Here is a 20307-nt window from a genome sequence, read left to right on the forward strand (position 1 = left end):
CGAGATTCTAGAAACACTAGAAGAAATATGACCAAGAGTCCAATGTTTCATGTGGAGATTTTAGCATATTGCATTGCCGATAAGAGCAAATTCACTAAAGACTCTGCCTAGTATGTTGGGAATTAACATGAAAACACCATCGATCATTATTGGTTCTTCGTTGAAGGTTCAGAAAAAGTTTATGGTTCTTATCCCCACTAGAAATGAGATCCCCACCAAACCTAACTGTTTTTGCCATGGGCAAAGAGTTGTTTCAACATATATAATTGGGATCTAAAAGGCACCCATCTCAATCTGTATATGGTGTCGACTATGGAAATCACATAATAAGCTGATTTTTTAAGGATTACCCACTTCACAACAAGAAGATATATAACACGAAGCTTGAATGGTACACAAGGATTTTGAAGATGAGATGGAACAAACTCCACGGGCAGAATTGGTTAAAGAAACATTATCCAATGGAAACCTCCGACTGGTAATACTCTAAAAGTAAATGTGGACCGAGCTTTCAAACAAAATAGAGGAGCAGCAGAAGCAATTGCTCGGTCGGATGATGCTACCTTCTTATTGTTCAAATGTTTTCAAGCAAATACAACCATTAAAATTGAAGCATTTGTAGTCAAATTGACATATAGCAACACGAAAGTAAAGTAGCTTATAATTATAAAAATAAAAATTTAGTCAACATCGTCTAAAAAATTCTAAGTTCAGAGAATAGAGCTTAAATTATAAAAAGAAAAAAAAAAAAAAAAAAGGATGAACTACCTAGACGAGGAAGATACAATCAACACCTAGGAGAGATATATAAAAGAGAACCAAAGATTGGGAGACAGGGTAAAGAACTAGGAACTCCTCGTTTTCTAGGGCTGAACAGAGAGGAGAGATGATGAAAGGAGACACTATGGTCCTATGTGCATCTTGTGGCATTCATTGAGATACCCAATTCAAACCGCATATCCAATACAACACTTTAAAAACTTTAAAATTATTTAGGTATCATTTTCTGGATGGATAATTTTTCTTTAAATATTGAGTGTACAATTGAGATCTTCAACAAGAAAAACTCTCAATATTGATTTCTTCTTGAAAATCTTAGAATTAATTGTTACCAAATCATCTTAAGACAAACTGAGATTTTTTTTATTTTAGAATTTATTTGTTAAAATGACTCAAAAATTTTAAGTGACACTTAAAGTTGAAGTTCTTCAATTTGAGTCTTAGTCTTAGTGTCTTACATTAGAGATGCTCTTAAGTGGAAGGAAGAATGTTTAGAGAGAAAACATGTATTAATCTGGCTGCTTCTTTAGTTTCAGTAAATCAAATTTTTACAATGGAAAATATGTTACGTATAACAAATTTTTACAGTAAAGCGAACATTTTTTCTAAGACATACAAAGGCGTCGACTTTTTGGCGTTTGGACCTGCTCCCAATTTATTTATGATTTTCTTTTTAACAATTTGAGCATACCCTAATTCAGCTAACTTTGTGAAAGTTCTTAGAACTTGCATAAGGAGGTTTTTTTTTTTTTGATGAAGGAAGGAGGTTGACATTAGTTGTTTATCTCTAAATAACATAAAAATAGTAGTAAAACAGAAGAATAATTTTTAGTTAAATAAATATTTTTAAAGTAAACGCTATCGTTGGATATTCTTCAATAGACGAATAAAGAAATATAAAGACGACTCCATTAAAATGTCAAAAAACGAATTAAATTACTTTCGTCATTGACAAATATAACTCTAGTTTTCAATAGATGTAGAAGAACATCCACATTAATCGTTAGAAGAAAACTCATAAGCTCGACAAGGAGCAATCTCACAACGTGTCAACGTGCAATAAGCATCGTATCAATATCCAAAAATAAATCTAAGTCGATAAGAAGTATCTTAAGTTTTATTACAAATATATATGTGTATATATATAATTACATCAAATGATACAGCAATATGTTACATATTGAACAATGAGGCAAAATTTGTAGTTTAAAGGTTTAACAAAGCACTACAATATGATATATTTTTCATTTATACATAGGCTGACATTTAATTCACTACATATAATTTCAGAACTCGAATATCTTTGACCTCTTTTTTTAATTCATTTTTTAAACACAAAAAAAGAATAACAGACAACCCTATTTCAAAATGGATAATTGTCAAGAATTATAAAGCTCAAAACCATTTCTAGGTCTTACTCTCTTCCTTGGTTTGATCATTCATATTCTTAACAAGAAACTTGAGATGAAGAGTAACCCACCCGAGTTGATTATAGCTAGCAGATGGGTTCGGAAGATAACATTTTTATCGGTGAGAAAACTACGGTAAGTCGTGCGTGGTCTGAGAGAGAGTAGTTTTCAGGCCACATACCTTTCTCCACTTCACGTGGGAAGAGAACGGCATTCTTCACATTAAAACCAATTGACTCTTCTTCTTCCTCATCTTCAGTTGTTCCTTCTTCCTGATTTTCTTCGGTTTGTTCGAAACATGGAGGATCCCATATCCTTTGCTGCAAAATCAATAAGCCTCTCGTCAGTAACATATAAGATAACTTTTTTTTCGGAAACACAATTCTGAGCTCCAAGAGTATCGAGGAATTTGGATCGAACCCCAGACTTGTTAAGAATGACATTACACTGGTAACAGAATCAACATTCAACAACACGAGGTATCAGACACTGAGTGAAAAGTGCCAAAAGAAGAGATGGTCATCATAGAGGATTCTGGGCTCACTAAAGCAATTCTTAGTGACGAACAAAAGTATCTGAGATGGCAATATTGGATTGTTCGAGAGTCGAAAAAATTATTAAAAAATGGTCTCGGTTACATAGCTAAAAAAACCTTCTCTAATGGGATCAAGATGGTAGAGTATAGATGTTAAATACTGCGAAGTATGATGAGGTACTATTTCAAAGCAGAAACAAGTTTAAAACTGACAAAAATCCAATTTACCTGAAATTCGCTATAATCGACAACACCATTTCCGTCGATATCTGCTTGGATCCACAAGTCCTCAATTTCTTCAGAACTCAATTGATGAGGATGCCCACTTAAACCCAGCTGTATTTGTTGCCAAACAACTTTAGCTCTATTTTTTTCACTAACTATATATGTATCAACACACACACACACACACGTAATACCTGTCGTAGCGCTTCACAGAAACCTGAGTAGGTAACACAATCGCCAGGAGTATCGGCCTTGAGGAACCCAAATGCATCATTTTCAGTCAGAGAAGCATCACGGAGTTCGTACTGGAATCAGGAAACTTCTAATATTAGACATTTAGATAAAAAGCCCCATAGATGCTGCAAGATTCCGTAGACGCCTACAGAAAAACAGTAGAATTTGCTCACCTTGATTATACTAAACACAGCTTCAACCCAACTTGTTTTTAGTGGTTTTCGATGCTTGGTAGGATTTAGAAGCCATATAAAATCTACACCACAAATGTTCCCTCGGTGATTTCTATGGCTAACCCACTACACAATAGAACAAAAAATACATGAAAAAGTAAGCTTTGAGATCATTTGTTGAAAACCTGCTTAAATAGCACCTTACTGTGAAAATAAATTATCACCTTATGTGCATCTGCATCACTGTCAGTGTAGTGATGAGCCGTATCGTATGACGATACGAATCCCTGGGACCTAAGGAACTTATAGACATGCCCTCGCTTGCTCCCGTTCCAGTCACTGTAAAAGAAAAAAAGAGTTAGAAAAAAAGACAGGTGAAACTATTTGCTTTGTTATGATGCAAGCAAAGACCTCGACTAGCATTAATGAATAATACTCACCCACAAAGTAATATAGGCATAGAGTTAAGTTTGTTTTCTTTCTGATACGATTCTACATACTGTAGGATTTTGTAGACCTACAAAATATAATCATAAGTCATGGATTAGGTCCTGTTTATTAAGAGATGGTAAGGAAGTGGTACTGATTTAAATTTTAAACTTTAGTATCTATATTCAGGGGCACAAAGAATATATTTATATGAGCAACATATTAAAGTACCTGATTTAGTCGGACGATGGAAAGACTAGAATCATGAGGAAATAACAAATGGGTATTCACGATAATAATTTCTTGTTGAATATTTTTCTGCCAGCATTGCTGGAAGGGGATGACTGATTCAACATGTAAAAGTTGTGCAACTCGATCACCGAAGTCATTAAAGAGTAACTCTTTATAATCTATAGTCCTAAAATAATCCTTATGAACAGCAGTCAGCAAACCTGTAGAAAACAAATACGATTTCTTGTAAAACAGAAACTACTTGATGTTTACAATAAAAGAAAATGATTATATTGGATATGAGTCATATGACAAGGTTGAGACTTGAGATGAGCTTAAGCAGAAATTTTGGTGTAGCTTGTTGACTTTATTTCTCTAAATAATTTAAAACGAAGGGGCAGATATTGAACTCTTGACTTTAGAAACTAAAGAATAATAGAAATTGTCTAACCCTTATCATTAAAGCCGTTTTAGAACCATGGGTTATTTCAATTCAAATTTAAAGGTTATAGAATTATAGTCGGTTGAGCTCTCGAAATGGCATAAATAACTTTTATTCAATTATCCTCATATTTAAGCATCCAAATATTGAAAAGCTAAACAAACTCTTCCTTCGATGAGTAAACACCTTATCTTTTGATTTTTGTCATTGTAATGAGGGTCCACACAACGAAATGTCAATACACACAAGCTTTAAAAGTGATGGGACCAAGAGTTGAACCCTAGAGACTGATAGAAAATGAGGGATACACATCAAAACACATGCTATTCGTGTCCAGAAATATCATTACACGTGATGGGTGAGAATTCGATGTCATTGGGCTAACCAATCGTTATATTTGAAATATGGTACACAAAAACTCTATAAAAAAGAGTCGTTTTCAGTAACAAGTTCCTAGGGTCAATGCTGCAGATAGCCCAAAACTTAAAAATGCAAGTAGTAAAAAAAGGTTGTTTTTGTATTTACTATTTCAAGACCAATGTATTATTGATCAAGATTACTTGAACATGGAAAATGTTCTAGGACTAATGCCAAAAGTGTATTGGATTTTAATATCGGAAATGGAATCCAATTAGAAAATGAATAACACCATACCATCTCCTCTATTATTTGTCCGAGCAAGCTGGAAATTGATATAGCCGGCATCACCCAATCTTTGTTCATACATTTCAACAAGTTCTTCATTTCCAACCCAGAATTCCTATTAACAAAAACCCCAAATACATAATTTGTAATTCCTAAAGACCAGTATTTCTATACAAAAAACATCTAGATTAAGCAAAAGAACCAGGAAAAACTCACCTGAAGGCAAATAATTGATGATTTATCATTCAATAAACGATCTAATATGCACTGATTCCTGCTGAACCAGTATGCCCTATACTCGCTTTCTCGACGACTTTGATTCTGATTTCAAATAAACATTTCCAACATCAACTTCTATATCATAATTTACAAACATGAAACCAAAAAGTACTAAAATTTCTTCTGTTTTAAATAAATTTCATAAAAACCCCACACAAACAAATCATGAAACACCTTAATGTATGAAATTAGATTAATGGGTAGATTAATTTATCAATTTTGTTTACCTCTTTGTCAAGTCTTTTGTAGATAGGAGCAAGAATATTGAATGTGGTACAAGATATGCAAGGGCTACAAGGATCAGCCATTGGTAAGCAAGTTCCAGTTCTTGAAATCCTTCCTTTAACTTTGTTTTCATGAACAATTGGATTGTTCTTCACAAAATTTGTATCAACTACCTGTTTTTTTTTTTTTTTAAATCAATAAAAAGTAAAAAAACCCATATTAAGAATAAATGAAAACCCATTTTTGTAAAGAATCCAACAGATCTAAATTAACATTTCATACCAATAATAACAAAAATAAAACTTCAAAACCCCTCAAAAACTTGAAAGAAACATGTATAATATTTGGGTAGAATGAGGGAAGAGATAATCGTCCATGGAATTGAATGAAAAGTTTACCATATCTGTGTGCATGTATTCTTTTATGTTATTGAATCTAAAGGGATTTGTTGAAATCGTTGTTGTTGTTTGACGATGAGATTCTAGAGAGAGAAAGAGAAGAAGAAGAAGAAGATAAAAGGGATTGATTTGGAATCTGAAATTGTGTCGGATATGAAATTGGGTTGGGGTTGTAAGCAAAATGAAGAGGAGACCCAAAAGAGAAGATGGTGTGTTTGATTGTGGGATGGAATGAATCAGAAACCAATGGGAGAGAGAGAGAGAGGGAGAGTTCTATCTCTGCTTTAGTTGCTTTTTATATAAAATCCAAGGCTCACTCCTCTTCAACCTATTTCTCTCTCTACATTATTATTATTATTATTATTATTATTACTCCCTCGGTCCCATTTTGTTTGTAGTTTTGGGAAAGGCCGCGGTTTTGGGGAATAAAGAAAATTTCCCGGAGAATAAAAACTTTTCTTAAAACTAGTCAAATAAATTTGACTTTTATGTCTTTTTTTATTGCTAAGGGACTTCTAATTTTGGGAGTTCTCCTCCATCTCATCACCTCTCTCTACCACCTCATCTTCACGAACAGACCTCTGGCGAAGGGAAACCCCCTTCGCCGGAGTTTAGAGAGAGAGAGAGGTGTGAGAGAAATTTTTTTTTTTTAGAGAGAGAGAGAGAATTAAAAAAAAAATTGGAAGGTCGCCGGCCGGAAATTTGGCCGGCCGGTGACTTATGCCGGAGAAGATGATGATGTGGCGTGCTAGATGATGTGGCGTGACTTGGCAGAGAGAGAAAAAGAGATGGAAGAGAGAGAGTAACGGAAAGTTAAAGATAACTGAAAAAGGGGGCCATATGGGTATTTTTGCTAATTTAGGGGGCCAGGCGGGAAGCTGGTCACAAAGTTGTGGGCTATTAGGGAAATAACCTTAAAAGTAAAGGGTAGTTTTGAAAATGTCATCACATTAGTAAATAAATGAATGTTATATAAGGAAAGTTAATAAACATTTTGGGACATCTATAAAAGGAATAACAACCAAACAAAATGGGACGGAGGGAGTATTATTATTATTATTATTACAACAAGTCCCTTTTTACATATTGAAAAGAGTTGGTCTTACAACACTAACATAATAGCAAGCCGTGCTGGGAAGAAATTTGGTTATGAGGCTACCATAGAATCAGTCGAGGAGACCTGAGAGATAGTGGTTTGCTCTATAGCATTGCCAAATGTTCGAGCTCCAAGTCGTGAGCTTTACGAAGACAAAGAAAGTTTTGAAAAATAGAGAGAGAAAGTTAGTTGAGCTTCATGATCAAATATAAATATTAGCTTGATAAAAGAGAAACCATAAACGAAATAAAGCTTCTCTAATGGTTGAACAAGGTCGCACCTATATTTTATAAGTTTAATTAAAAAAAAATATTTGTCAACATCTGGTAGTCTAGTTGGTTTTTTAGGTCGGCGGCAACTATCGTGCTTATTACACAGAATTGATATATCGATATCATTGTGTAAATTATGATTTTACTAATAATAAAGGCAATGGTTTTGGAGCATAAAGAAGAATCTCCAGGCACAAAGAAAAATGCACTTGATCGTATTTTGTCCCAAATTTTCCATTTTCTGATCACCTTCGCCACCACAACTTCCGACCACTGACATCTTCTGCAGACATATACATCTTATATCTAGATGAGATGGTTGTTAGTTAAGTCCATCTAAGTTAACTTAGTAGCCCTCCTATACTAAGATCTGGAGCCATGATTCTGTATTCGCAATAATTTTTAAAAAATATTTAATATATATGAGTACTTCAATATCTACGTTCCAATTGCTAAACAAATCGAAAAATGAGTGGACACCACACCACTTAGTCATAGTCCGTTATGTCTGTCAATAATGTTTTCCAACTTATTTATAGTTATAAAATCACTTTTATGTGGTTTACCTTTTTATATTTTGAGATTCGTCTCCTACCACTAGTTTAGAAAAATGTCCCCCCTACTTAATGGGTTCATAACTTCAATCTTGGACTTGGAATCAAATGGTAAGTGCATACACTAGAAAAATAAATTTAGAAAAAAGACCAATCCGATAGAAACTAATAACGTCGTGTTACTACTTGCAACAGGGGAATATATAATCATTTGTGAAATTTATTTCGAACTAATTAAATTGTAAGTGCTGACTGAGAACCCCGCATGGATCCACATTTGACCTCCGAGAAAACATAAAAAATCCACTTCCCACCGACTGGCGACTGGGACGGTGAATATTAGTATTATTTCTAGGGTTAGGATGATAAGTGAACCCTACTACTCAACTACTTAACTCGTTTTTCAAGCTGTCCTCCCTTTCACAGTCTCACTATATATTATATGGGGAGAGAAAAAAAAAAAAAAGATTAAGTGGCACGCGTATGTATGTATGCATGATAAGAGCACCAGCAACATAAATAGTGGGCCACCGTCTTCTAGGAAAGAGGAAAAGTATCGGTTTTGGGACGGTTGGTCTGTGGAAAGTCAACTGCTCACAATTATATTTTCTTTCTTTACATGCAACTCCAAAGGTAACCCCCCCATTTTGTGGGGTTCAAAATTTATATACCTACCGATCTATGATAATTAAGGTTGAGAGAAAGGGACACTTATATAGAGAGATATATACTCGACAACTTTGCCCGTTTCAAAAACTGCATTTACGACAAAGTTATTTAAAATCTCCTTCAATCTTCCACTTTCAACCTCATACAATCTACACAAATCTCATCTCAACCACAATTAGCTAGCGTAATTTCAATAACTTTTTGTCCTACTCTCATCCACGAGTCTAGGTTTTAATGCATACGAGCAAAGACAAATGCTAAAAATTCTATACAACCATTGTTCAGCATAGGCAATTTTTAGGCCCAAATTTACATTAGGTTTCATTCCCAATCACAACTTTAACTCCACATCCTATCAATCTTTTACTCATCAAACCAATTCATCATGTAGAGATCATTTGATTTGGGGTTTCCAACTGTTTCTAGATTTAAGATCTTTTATCCCTTCTACCCAGCAACAAATACTCACACAGAATAGACGACAAGGATCATTTGATTTTGGGGTTTTTACAAAAGCACTCCACATAGGATATATCCCACCATGGAGATAATAACCCATATGATAATAATCGTCATTTACTTCATAATTAACACGGGGGTTTTACCTGTTGTTACCGCATTAAATACAGGAGGGTGCTCTAACACATTGACGTCATTGCATGATCAAGGCATCCCAAAAAATGCATGCCAATATCCGTATATCAAACTATACAACAACTTCAAGTATGATTGGTAAGCATTGTCAATGGCCAGTGTAGTTTTCATGCCACGCAGTTAGACAATTTTCCGTTTCCCAATGCATACAATCTATACTCCTTAATACATGTTGTTCACCATCAAATATGGCCATCATATCAAGGATAGGTAATCTCAGCCGTCAAACATGGCTGTTATTTTGAGGATGGAGATACACATGGACCCAGTAATTGAAACTTCGCTTTTTTTCTTATGTCAGAAATACCATTTGGTCCGAAATTGGCGGCCAACCACTTGCCCAAAGTTGATATGTCCGACTCGCATTAGTTAGACCATGTGGAAAGATAAATTTCTTAACCAACAAGTTGGTCACATCAGTTTTTGGACTGTAATCGATTCCCACTTTCGAGCCAAGTAGCATTTAACTTCTTTTGTTGAAAGATACCTTCACTTATCATTGAAGTATAGAAGAGGTTGGCAAGTCACCAACTAGGGCACTTAAAAGTTATGCCTCCCAAAATTGTTGGAAAAACACTAAAATTTAAATAACTAGCAATTTACTTCCCCTAACTATGTTACTTTTGATTTAACAATCAAGTAACATTATATTGGAGACATCCAAATAATCTTATTGCGTAGTTAATTAACGTTGACATATTGTGTTAATCGATAAGCTAGCTTTCTTTTCTGTTTATATTAATTAAAGTGATTAAGTAAACTTGAAATATCATTTAACTTGCTCAAAAAATGTTTTCAACCATGAAAGGTCCTTCCGAGTGTGGTAGGGGCAGTAAGGCTTTTGAGTTTTTGGCCACACAAATTCGATACAGTATGTGGTTGATGTACTTGGCCCCTGCAAGTCCCAAGAGCTCAAAAAAATACTGCAAATGTGAGAAAGAGATGTCAACAATAAATCGAATGCTTGTGACGTAATAAATTTTCTATGGCCACTCAAAACAGAAGTAATGTTGTTTGTTTTGTCGCTCTTTTTCAGAAAACGGAAGGAGAAAGTGGCCAGTATATAAACAAACAAAATCTTTTGTAACTTTATCATTTCCCAATACTTTATATGTACAAAAAATTCTTGCAAATTTTTGGACCTATCCCCATCGACCCAAGATTTTAAATGGACAAATACGTACTACATTTTTAACTGACACTCCCCAGAAGATATATTTTTCAAGATAAGTCTCTCCCATTTTGCACAAGGTTCTTCTATAAACCTTAGATTTACTCTTTTCTAGTTACTAACTCCTAGAGGCGCCAACAACCCTTGGCTCAAGTGGTGAGAGGTAAGTCTTCCAACTTAGAGGTCAAGGGTTCGAGGCACATTACCAATTCAAAAAAAAAACTCCTAGAAGCCAAAAGTTTGTACGAAATTGGGAAGTTTGATCGTCATCCGTTGAGATATTTCGTCCAGCGTTAAGGGCTTGCAAGATTAATGCACGGGTGAGTTGCAGGGGTGGCCCTGGGCCAAAGCGAACAAAGCGTCGCTTCGGGCCACCGACTTTTAGGGGCCACCAAGACATATATAAGAAGTCCAACTCTCTAAAAAAGATTATAAAGGCCCCATTTAAAAAATGTTAAGTAAAAAGGGCCACCAAAATTGTTGATCTTTAAATGAATGGTGGGCTCAAAATTTGTTTGATTTATGGGAAAGCAGTGTAGAAAATGTCGATTCAAAAACTGGAGACAAGTGATGATTTAGAAGAAGCATAACCCATTTAAAAAATGTTAAGTAAAAAGGGTCACCAAGACATTAGGTTTCAAGCTCCACAATTACGAGAAGCTTTAGAAGAATTGGTGGAGACAAGTGATGATTAAAAAACAATTTATGATGCCAAAAATATATTAAAACAAGACCTTGAAAATTTTGAATTCCTTTTGAGCATGGTTATTTGGCATAATATATTGTTTGTGGTAAACTCTGTTAGCAAAACACTTCAAACTGAAGATATAGATATTGATGTTGCATTAAATAAATTGAATGAACTCATTCGTTATCTTGAAGATTATAGAGAAGTGAGATTTGAAGAAGGCATGGTTGAATCTAAAGAGATTGTCATTAAAATAGGATCTGAAACAACATTTCGAGAAAAACGTATTATTCGAAGAAAAAAACAGTTTCACGAGAATGCGTGTGAAGGTCCATCAATCTCACCTGAAGAAGCATTTAGAGTTAATTATTATTACATATACATATCATATCAGACTCTTTCTTCATTTAAGAGCAGATTTGAGCAAACTAGAAATACAAAGAAATATTTCGTTTTCTGTTTGAGTTAAAAAAGTTAAACTCCCAAGATGATGGTGATCTGAGAGATTCATGTGTTCGCCTTGAAACCTTTTTCAAGCTTAATGAGTCATATGACATAGACGGAATAGACTTATTTTCTGAAGTGAAAGTGTTGAAGCGTCTTTTACCGAATGAGATCAAAAGACCAACTGAAGTGCTAGATTTTTTGAAATATATGAAAGGTTATTAACCGAACACATGGGTTCCTTATAGAATTATGTTAACGATACCAGTTATTGTTGCCTTTCCAGAAAGAAGTTTTTCTAAGTTGAAGTTGATTAAGTCTTATATTCGATCTACTATGTCACAAGAAAGGTTAACCGGGTTAGCTATATTATCTATCGAGAAGGATATGGCTGACAGTCTTGATTATTCGACGATTATTAGTGACTTTGCATCGAAAAATTTAAGAACCACAAAATTTTAGTGACTGTAATTATCAAAAAATTATTTTGTTATATAAATATGATGAAAATATTTTGCGGTACTTACGGTTTTTATGTAAATACATTTATACGTTTTACAATTTGATAGAAAGGGTCACATTTTCAGACCTCGCTTCGGGCCACCGAAAAGTCAGGGCCGCCCCTGGTGAGTTGGAGAGGTTAGAACTCGTATTCCCATCCGTTATATGTTAGAGATTGATTACAATATTGCAAGATGGATGTGATGATTGAGGTTTTAGTTTAGTTGTAAACTTGTACTCATGGTGAAAGAAGAAGAAGAAGAAAAATGAAAACATGACGGTTAATTGGTTTTACTGTTTTAATCTAGTGTTTTTGTTTTGTAATCTTGATGTCAATTCCTTTAATGTTCGTGTTTATAATTATGTCCCCCGATTTAGTAGAGGTTAAATAAGTCAACTACGCTTGACGTGCATGCATCGGACTCGATAGGTTTGTCCGTAAAAGATTTTTATTTGTCCATAATTAGCCACCAAAAAGAAGGGTCTCTCTTTTGGGGAAGAAGAAAATTTTCTAGAATTTAGCCAAATTCTCCTCCACTCCAGCAAGGTGCGCGACAAACTGCCATTTTCGACGATCTCTGATTTTCCTTTTCTAGGTATTTCTCTCACCACTTCGGACTACCACCACCACCCACAACACCATTTATCTCCCCACTCTCTCATCCCTTTCTTCTTCCTTTTTCATTTTGTCGCTCTCTCCTAATATTTTACCTCCTCCATTCTCTCTCTTTCTTCCTCCATATGTCTCTCTTTCCTCCTCCATTCTCTCTCTTTCTTCCTCCATATGTCTCTCTTTCCTCCTCCATATCTCTCTCGCTCCCCCTTTCCAACACCCTCACTCTCAAATTGTTCCAGCAAGGGGGGTGGGGGGCCTTTTCGCTGAAACGTCGATCTGATTTGGGGTATTACCCTAAAGCAAAACCAATGTGAAAGGGGATTGGGGGACTTCTTCCATTGGTTGACGTTCCGACAAATGGGACCCTCCACTTTGTCGGAACAAATAAAGAGTGAGCGGGAGGAGGAAAGAGAGAAAAGAACAAGGAGAGAGAAATGATATTGGTAGCCAGAGATAGAGGTAGATGTAGAAGAGATAAAGTTTTGTTACAATGAAAATTTTGACAATCCCACAATTTTCCCTTAAAATTTTGTACCTTGAGAAATAATCTTTTTTCCTACAAACACTAGCTAAAATAAGGCAACCTCGTGGTGTAGTGGTTGGCAACCCATGCCACAACCCGGAGGTTCCAAGTTTGAACACGCGGAAGTGCAAATCTAGGATTATCGAATTTGTGTATTAAATAAAGGAAGTGTAAATGAATTTTAGGTCAGGTAGTTCGTATCTGGTTTAAGCTCCCTTATGATATTTAAAAGTCAAGTAATCATATTGTTTATTCCATTCATGAATCTTAATGTATCTTTATATTATCTCTTCACGACGTATCAATGCCTTGTAACGACCCTCGTAGTCTGTCTTCAAAAAATTGAATTTGAAAAAATAAAGTACCATTTTCTAGTTATTTTCTAATATTTATAAATAATTTGGTTTGGGGAACCACATGATTCCATAAAAACCCAAAAACCTAACTAATTACACAGAACAAAAAGGCCCATCTAAACCAATATTAACAATACCTGTAAATTATAAACCACCAAAACCCAAGAAAACCCTATGTTACCAACCACATGATTTCACTCATTCCGAGATTTAGGATATGATCACAGTGAGAGAGTTGAGAGAGAGAAATAGAAAATTATGATTGCAAGATGGTAAATGGAGAAACTAACAAAAATTATAACAATGCCACAAACGCTTCCCCGAAAAAAAAAAAACTTAAACCTTTGTAATTCAAATTGAACGACCGGACACTTACGGTCAGTTACTCACAAATTAGGGGCCAAAATGGAATTAACTTAAGAAAAACCTCTTGTATTTGTCTTATCAAGTAGCAGAGGGCTGCCACTTCCTCCTAATAATCTTTAGTACAACTTCTTTTCTTCTTTCAAAATCAAAATTTAAAAAATATAGCAGCATAGGATCTGTATCTTTAAAATCAAAATTTCTACAAACTAGGTTGATGTATTTCATCCAGAGGAGAAGATGTCTACAAAACTTCTAATATGTGAAGGAAATAAGTTAACTCAGCAAAAACAAGAGGCCTGTTACATGGCTAAGGAAGCTCTTCTGCCAGTATCCGAGAACAAGCTCACAAGAAAAATCTTCTCCGGCTAGTATCCATCTCCGCCTAAATATCACAAGATATTGTGACATAAGCATATGATCCGAAAATTTCAATTGCTTTCCATAATCGTGGAGAGCAAAGTAGAAAAACAGTGATAAAATATATCAAATGACGAAAGCAAAAAAGTTTGATACCTTGTGAACCCACTCAAACTCGCCTCCTTTAGTATCAAATGTTCCGTGTTGCAGACTGATCAACTTTAGTACGAACCGTGGACCACATTCCTGCAAATTTTAGTCGAGAGAACGCATAAGATATGTTGACATTACCCGTATACTGAAACTGGTGCATAAAAAAATGGTGAAAATTGGAACCTGAAGGCGGGCAATGGTTTTCCCTTTGGGAATTTTCTCCTCTTTAGTGTCCTTGGATTTCTTACCCTTCGTGTCGACTAGCTTATCTTCTTTTTCTTCAAAAATGTACCTAGATTCATAAAAGAGAACCGAAGTTATAATAGTGTGAGACTTAATGGAGTCCAAGAACATTAAGACATACCAAGCAAAATGTTGATTAAACAGAGACAGACCTATGGTGGCGAAAGAATATATAATCTCTCTGGTTGTGGAATGTCACAACTCGTCTTCCACGGAAGTTTGGATCTTGAGGGAAAAGTGATTGTATCATTCTAAAAATAAAAGTATACCCAGCAGAGGAGAATGTCAGGAAAAAAAAAACCGCAGTTAGATTTTGAATGAAACAGAAAAAGATCGATACCTTCCAACACGATGTCCTAGACGTGTTGTAAAGTTATTCAGTATTAACTCGGGCAAGTGGGTGGTGGGGTTACCATGATTCTGCCAGTTATAGAAACAATTTATTAGTATAGAGATTCACAAATCCAAAGATATTCAGCCGATAGTCTTAACTAATACACTGAATGACGCCTTTCATGGTCAAGAAAAGCCCAAATATGTACATTTTGAACATACCTTAATATCCTTACGCAAGACAAGCTTGGAGAGCTTAAAATGCGCAGTAGGTCCATTGGGTAAGCCAATAATGAGTAGAGCATCTAAAAAAGAAGCAAAGCGAGTTGAGATATAAAAAGTCTGATTAGAATCACAAGCACTTCGAGGCTTTAATAGCCACGAGCCCATTAGGAATGCCGCTTACCTGGCTCCCTGCGATTAGTGTGGACAACCATGATAGATGTGAACTCTTTGTTATTAGCATAGTCCACAATCTGCAGAAGGAAAGAAAAATATATGAATAACTTAATTCTCAGATTGTAAAGAACTGAACTGTAAAAATCAAATAGCCAGTATGAGAAACAACTTAAAAAAATCAAAGCACCTTTTTCATATCATAGGTTCCTCTCTTATAATAGTGAGCATTTGGAATTACTGTAAGTAGCTCCGAAATAAAAGCAGGTCCTCTCTGCAAGTGAAAGAATCAATTAATATCAAGACAATTGCTTAAGAGACAAACCAACAGAAGGGACAAGAACTCCATTTTATAAGTTAACATTCAAAAAAAAATTGATTAGCCTAAATTATGTGGATTGAGGCATGGAGAAACTTAAAGAGACGCAAAACCAAGTAAATAAGCAAAAGAAACCTACAGTAGAGTTGAAACGACAAGTAGTAATCAAAATTTTTGGTGTCAAGTCCCGTTTCAAAACTCCACTAAACTCATCTGCATCATTTCCCGCAAATAGCTGCAAAACAAACAGTACAATGATTTAGAAAAAGAAGCAGAATAAAATATCAAGAGTCAAAGAGGGAGAGTTTGCGTGTTTCTCTTTCTAAAGAGTAAAGAGACATTCTTATCCAGGGTTTTATTGGAGTTAGTATCACGCTATTAAGCAATTTAAGGTCAACTGCAATATATAGGAATTTGCATTCAAGTATTCAACAACATGAGACTAAGTAAGAAACGCAAGATCAATGAGATCTAACTGTACAAGAAGTTCCCAGTGACAATTTCCACAAGTTATCAGAAAAACATCAGTGAAATATGGAAAGATTATCAGGTCCATAAAATTTGTGTTTGAGATCTAGGGAAACACGATCCTCGATAGGTAGTAAACCATTTAGAAACAACGAACAAGAGATATACAAAAGAAAATATAGTTTAGGTATCAGGCTCACTAGATTTGTACAACCACCTCATCGGATGTATGATAGTCCTTCGTGCTGTTACAGTACTGCCAACTCATGTAGTCGCACAATAGGTAAAACAAGTGACAAACTTGACAACAGTTCATGGTAACAGTAACTTGGAATCTGATACGCTTTAATTGAAGCTAGGCCAAGTTCACCTAAGACTTGTTAATGACACATATTCTGCCGCCGTCTCGGTAAGTTCTAGATGTGGTGATTATCTTTTCCACGTTTCTGACATATGATAAATACAAAAAATCCAGAGGCTGGTCACAGGCCTAAGAGAATTACTCGTCAAAGGAAACCAATAAAAGCACCTCATTTTTAGCACAACCAAGAGTACACGGTCATATATAAGAAATTTGATAATATAATAAGATATAAAACCTAGACTAGAAGAGAGTAGAGTAAGAGCACGAACCTCTTCATCATCAGGCTTACAGACGGTCTCATCAAGCTCCCTTGTGTTCTCAATTGTACGAGGGATCTTCTTTGGAGGTAGCTGCAATAATGAGTAAATCCAAATCAGATTTTTTTTCTAAACATCTCTAATTTGATATATAAATGCAATAACATTGATGAGCGGAAAAAGATAGTAAAAAAAAAAGAAATTGGATGAGGACCTCTTCACCGAGCTCTATAGCTTTCTTCTCAGCAGCTTCACGAGCTTTGGCCTTTTTACGTTTTTCGAGCTTCTTTTCATGCTTAATCTTAGCGTGAATAGCAGATCTCTTTTCTTTATTTTTTATATGAGACGGAAGTATTTGTCTCTTCTTGTTACTAGGGTTTACTTCTTCTTCAACTTCTTCTGCTTCTGCTTCATCCTTCTTTCTCTTCCCACCCATTTTTGTTCCTCTAAGTAGCACAACATATGAGAGATTTAAGATTCAAATCTAAATTCATAACATAACATAGTTTTACTACCATAATATAAAGATTGAAAATCAACAACTAAAAACAATCAAACAACAATTATAACTTAATGTCTCCCAAAAAACAAATCAAACAACTATTACTCTATTAGAAACAATCAAATAACAATATAAACAATCAAACAACAGTAATTGAAGATGTATAATAGACTAATAGTGTATTTTTTCCACTGTTATGTGCACACTAACAGTGTATAACTTCGTAAATCAAATATAAGTTTGAACAGAGAGAGAGAGAGAGAGAGAGAGAGAGAGAGAGAGAGAAACCAGAAAACCGAGAATAAGATGGAGGGTAGAGAGAAAGACCAGAAAACCGAGAGAGAGAGAGAGAGAGAGAGAGAGAGAGAGAGAGAGAGAGAGATAGGATGAAGATGTAGACTAGAGAGAGAGAGAGAGAGAGAAACCAAGTATAAATGAAGAAGATTAAGTTTGAAAAGAGAGAGAGGAAATACCTAATGCTGGAGAAGACGATGGAGGGTAGAGAGAAAGAACGAGCTGAAAAAAACGCCCTAGAAGTCTTCTGTTCTAGTTTAACCCGAAATTCTAAATCTAGTAGGAGGCAAGAAAATCCAAGGACCAATACTCATTTTATTTTTTCTTCTTCACGAATCACAATGAATCGTCTTTATCCAATCTACTCTCTTCAGTCTTCATCGACGCCATGTACCCCGGCAATCCCCATTTACTCAGAGGACCACCATTATGTTCAATCTTCATCACCATTTAAAGGACATTGATTTTAGTAAAACATGAAGACTTAGAGAAGGTTTGGAGAAGATGTGATTTTCGTTCCTATTCAATCCAATTAAGTCACTTCTGCTTCTTTGAGAGAGAAAGTGAAGAAAACAAATAGTAGTAAACGTTTTGTTTTGAAGTGTCTATAAACGGAGATGGATTATACTTGAAAGTGTTGATTTGTCTACTTGAATAGCTTCTCTTTTTAAGATTTTTTTTCTTGGATTGGTTCCTATTATAGAGTACTTCTTTAATGGTTTAGAAAAAATCAAACAAATCAACACATTATTTATTAACAACAAATAGAAAAAATCGCCAAAAATTCATAAAAAATATATCAATAGACAATAGTTCAGATATTTTTTATAGTTCATACATCAATAGTTATACTCAAATTTCATATTGGGGAATGACTATATAGTAATTTCAAAACATTTTTTCTCTGTTTAAAACCTCTATACATCAAAACTACCAGTGAAGATATCAAACACAACTTGTCTTTCTGCCTGTTTTGTTAAAACCAATTCTCTAAGACTTTAACGGATTACTCTAATTCATATAAATTATTTAAGAAATCTCAACTTATGTTTCTGAACTTTCTAGCTAAACCTAACTATGAGACACTACCAAGTAAGAACCTGATTACCATAAACCCTAGAGAGAAAAAAGAGAGGGCGAAAGAAGGCATACCTGTTCAGTTATTGCTCGGCTTAGGGTTCTTTCGCACTGTAATGGTGTTTTTAGGAAGAGTTTTTAGAGAGAGAGAAGAAAGAGAAAAATGTGGAAGGTTTTTATATGGTAGAGTCTTTGTCACCGTCGATCTGAGAGGAAGGGTTTCAGGCTTTCAGCCTTCAGGTCTACTTGTTTTTTGGGCCTTTCTGCCTCGGGCCTGCTTATTTACGGGTTGCATATGGGCCTCCTTCCAAATACATCGCCCTAAATGTAACGTTTGACCCCTAACGGCGAGAGTAAGGGTGGGAAAAAGGCACGGAAGTCCGGATCCGCCCACAAACTGCCTCAACCCGATACGTTTGTGGGGGTTCGGTGTCTGAGACGGATGCTACCAGTCCAGGCAGCCAAGTTTAGTCGGGCGGACACGGACAAAAGGCTCTAACTGGTCTTTCGTCCGAGTCTGACCGATAAGCCCGACCTATAGATATTTTTTACTTACTTAGACATTTTAATTGTACATAGATAGTTATAATCAATTAATAAAGTTAATATTTATGTCACACAGTTAGAAGTATGTGCGTGGAAAGACTATGTTTCTTATTTATAAAGCTTTGTAACTCTTTCAACTCAAAAAATTTACAATGTGGAACTATGTTATCGTTGCAGAATAAGTTTTGGTCTCCACATTTTAACCCCTCATCACTAAAGATAAAGAAAAAATCATTAGGTTTTCTTATAAAAGAAGAGAGGGATAAAAAATGAACATTGATACCGAGTCTGACCAGTGTCACCAGTCTGGTATCCGGATTGCCCCACAATTTAAGTAGGCTCGAACAGACAACCAAACTTTGTCAAGTGGGCACCCGATTTGCATGGATGTCTAACGAATAAATTGTGAATGTTCCACCCGGACAGGAAGAGCAAGTGAACGTGGACTACCCATCCGGTTTGTATCCCACCCCTAGAGACGAGAGTGATTGGAAGGAACTTTTCAAATCAGTCGGCTAGCGACGTTCTAAGGGTAGTTTCATATCTAGACCTTTACCATTATTGTATGGTGAAGACTGAATAAGGAAAAGGAAGTGAAGGAACTATTTTTAGGTAAACTTTAATATGCAATTTTATTCATGATTTTATGACCTTTAATATGTTATTCTAAATATGTTAGAGGCGATGGGTCTATGGACGCATGGTGACCAAGCCGGCCAAAACCCACTTGACCAATATATTTTTAGTGGACGGACGCTGACAAGGGGCCTAACCGGTGTACCACCTGGGTTCCGCACGTTTAGGTTGTACGTTTACCCGTCCGTAATACCCACCCATATGAACCATTAAATGTGTTAGAGTAAGATGGTAGTGTTCGATTAGATTGAGCTATGACATATGCCCCCTCGAAATCAGAAGAAGTCAAACCCTTTTCTTTCCTCTTCTCTTCGACTCTCTTCCAGTCATATCTCTTCTGGTTTTCAACGGCGAAATCCTAACCCTTAATCAGAATTGATGTTTTCTTCTCTTTCGATTTTTTTCTGAGAAGCTTCTTTCTAATTGACGATCTTTTATCTCGGAGTT

The 20307-nt window shown here is 35.4% G+C and overlaps 2 protein-coding genes across 2 annotated transcripts; both read right to left on the reverse strand.

Moving 5' to 3' along the window:
- Window positions 1-1941: 1941 nt before the first annotated feature.
- On the reverse strand, window positions 1942-6349 carry LOC147532922 (putative calcium-binding protein At1g02270). Its single transcript, XM_086649344.1, has 11 exons — window positions 6006-6349; window positions 5610-5780; window positions 5320-5424; window positions 5113-5218; window positions 4017-4237; window positions 3797-3873; window positions 3581-3695; window positions 3357-3482; window positions 3144-3254; window positions 2953-3060; window positions 1942-2509 (listed from the first exon to the last, which is right to left on the reverse strand). Exons 1-11 carry the CDS (start codon window positions 6018-6020, stop codon window positions 2276-2278), a joined length of 1389 nt encoding a protein of 462 aa, XP_086505470.1. The 5' UTR covers window positions 6021-6349; the 3' UTR covers window positions 1942-2275.
- A 7593-nt stretch (window positions 6350-13942) lies between these two features.
- On the reverse strand, window positions 13943-18942 carry MEE49 (Ribosomal RNA processing Brix domain protein). The gene is made up of 12 exons (XM_086647104.1): window positions 18754-18942; window positions 17020-17251; window positions 16818-16898; window positions 15856-15951; window positions 15588-15671; window positions 15408-15477; window positions 15224-15306; window positions 15009-15088; window positions 14821-14919; window positions 14609-14717; window positions 14429-14518; window positions 13943-14297 (listed from the first exon to the last, which is right to left on the reverse strand). The coding sequence occupies exons 2-12, from the start codon at window positions 17239-17241 to the stop codon at window positions 14259-14261; spliced, it is 1053 nt and encodes a 350-aa protein (XP_086503230.1). The 5' UTR covers window positions 17242-17251; window positions 18754-18942; the 3' UTR covers window positions 13943-14258.
- Between the last annotated feature and the right edge of the window lie 1365 nt (window positions 18943-20307).

This window comes from Eschscholzia californica, unplaced genomic scaffold (assembly GCF_041429995.1).
Source record: "Eschscholzia californica isolate CP2 unplaced genomic scaffold, dmEscCali1.0.p SCAF_6, whole genome shotgun sequence".
In the NCBI taxonomy this organism is placed as follows: Eukaryota; Viridiplantae; Streptophyta; class Magnoliopsida; order Ranunculales; family Papaveraceae; genus Eschscholzia; species Eschscholzia californica.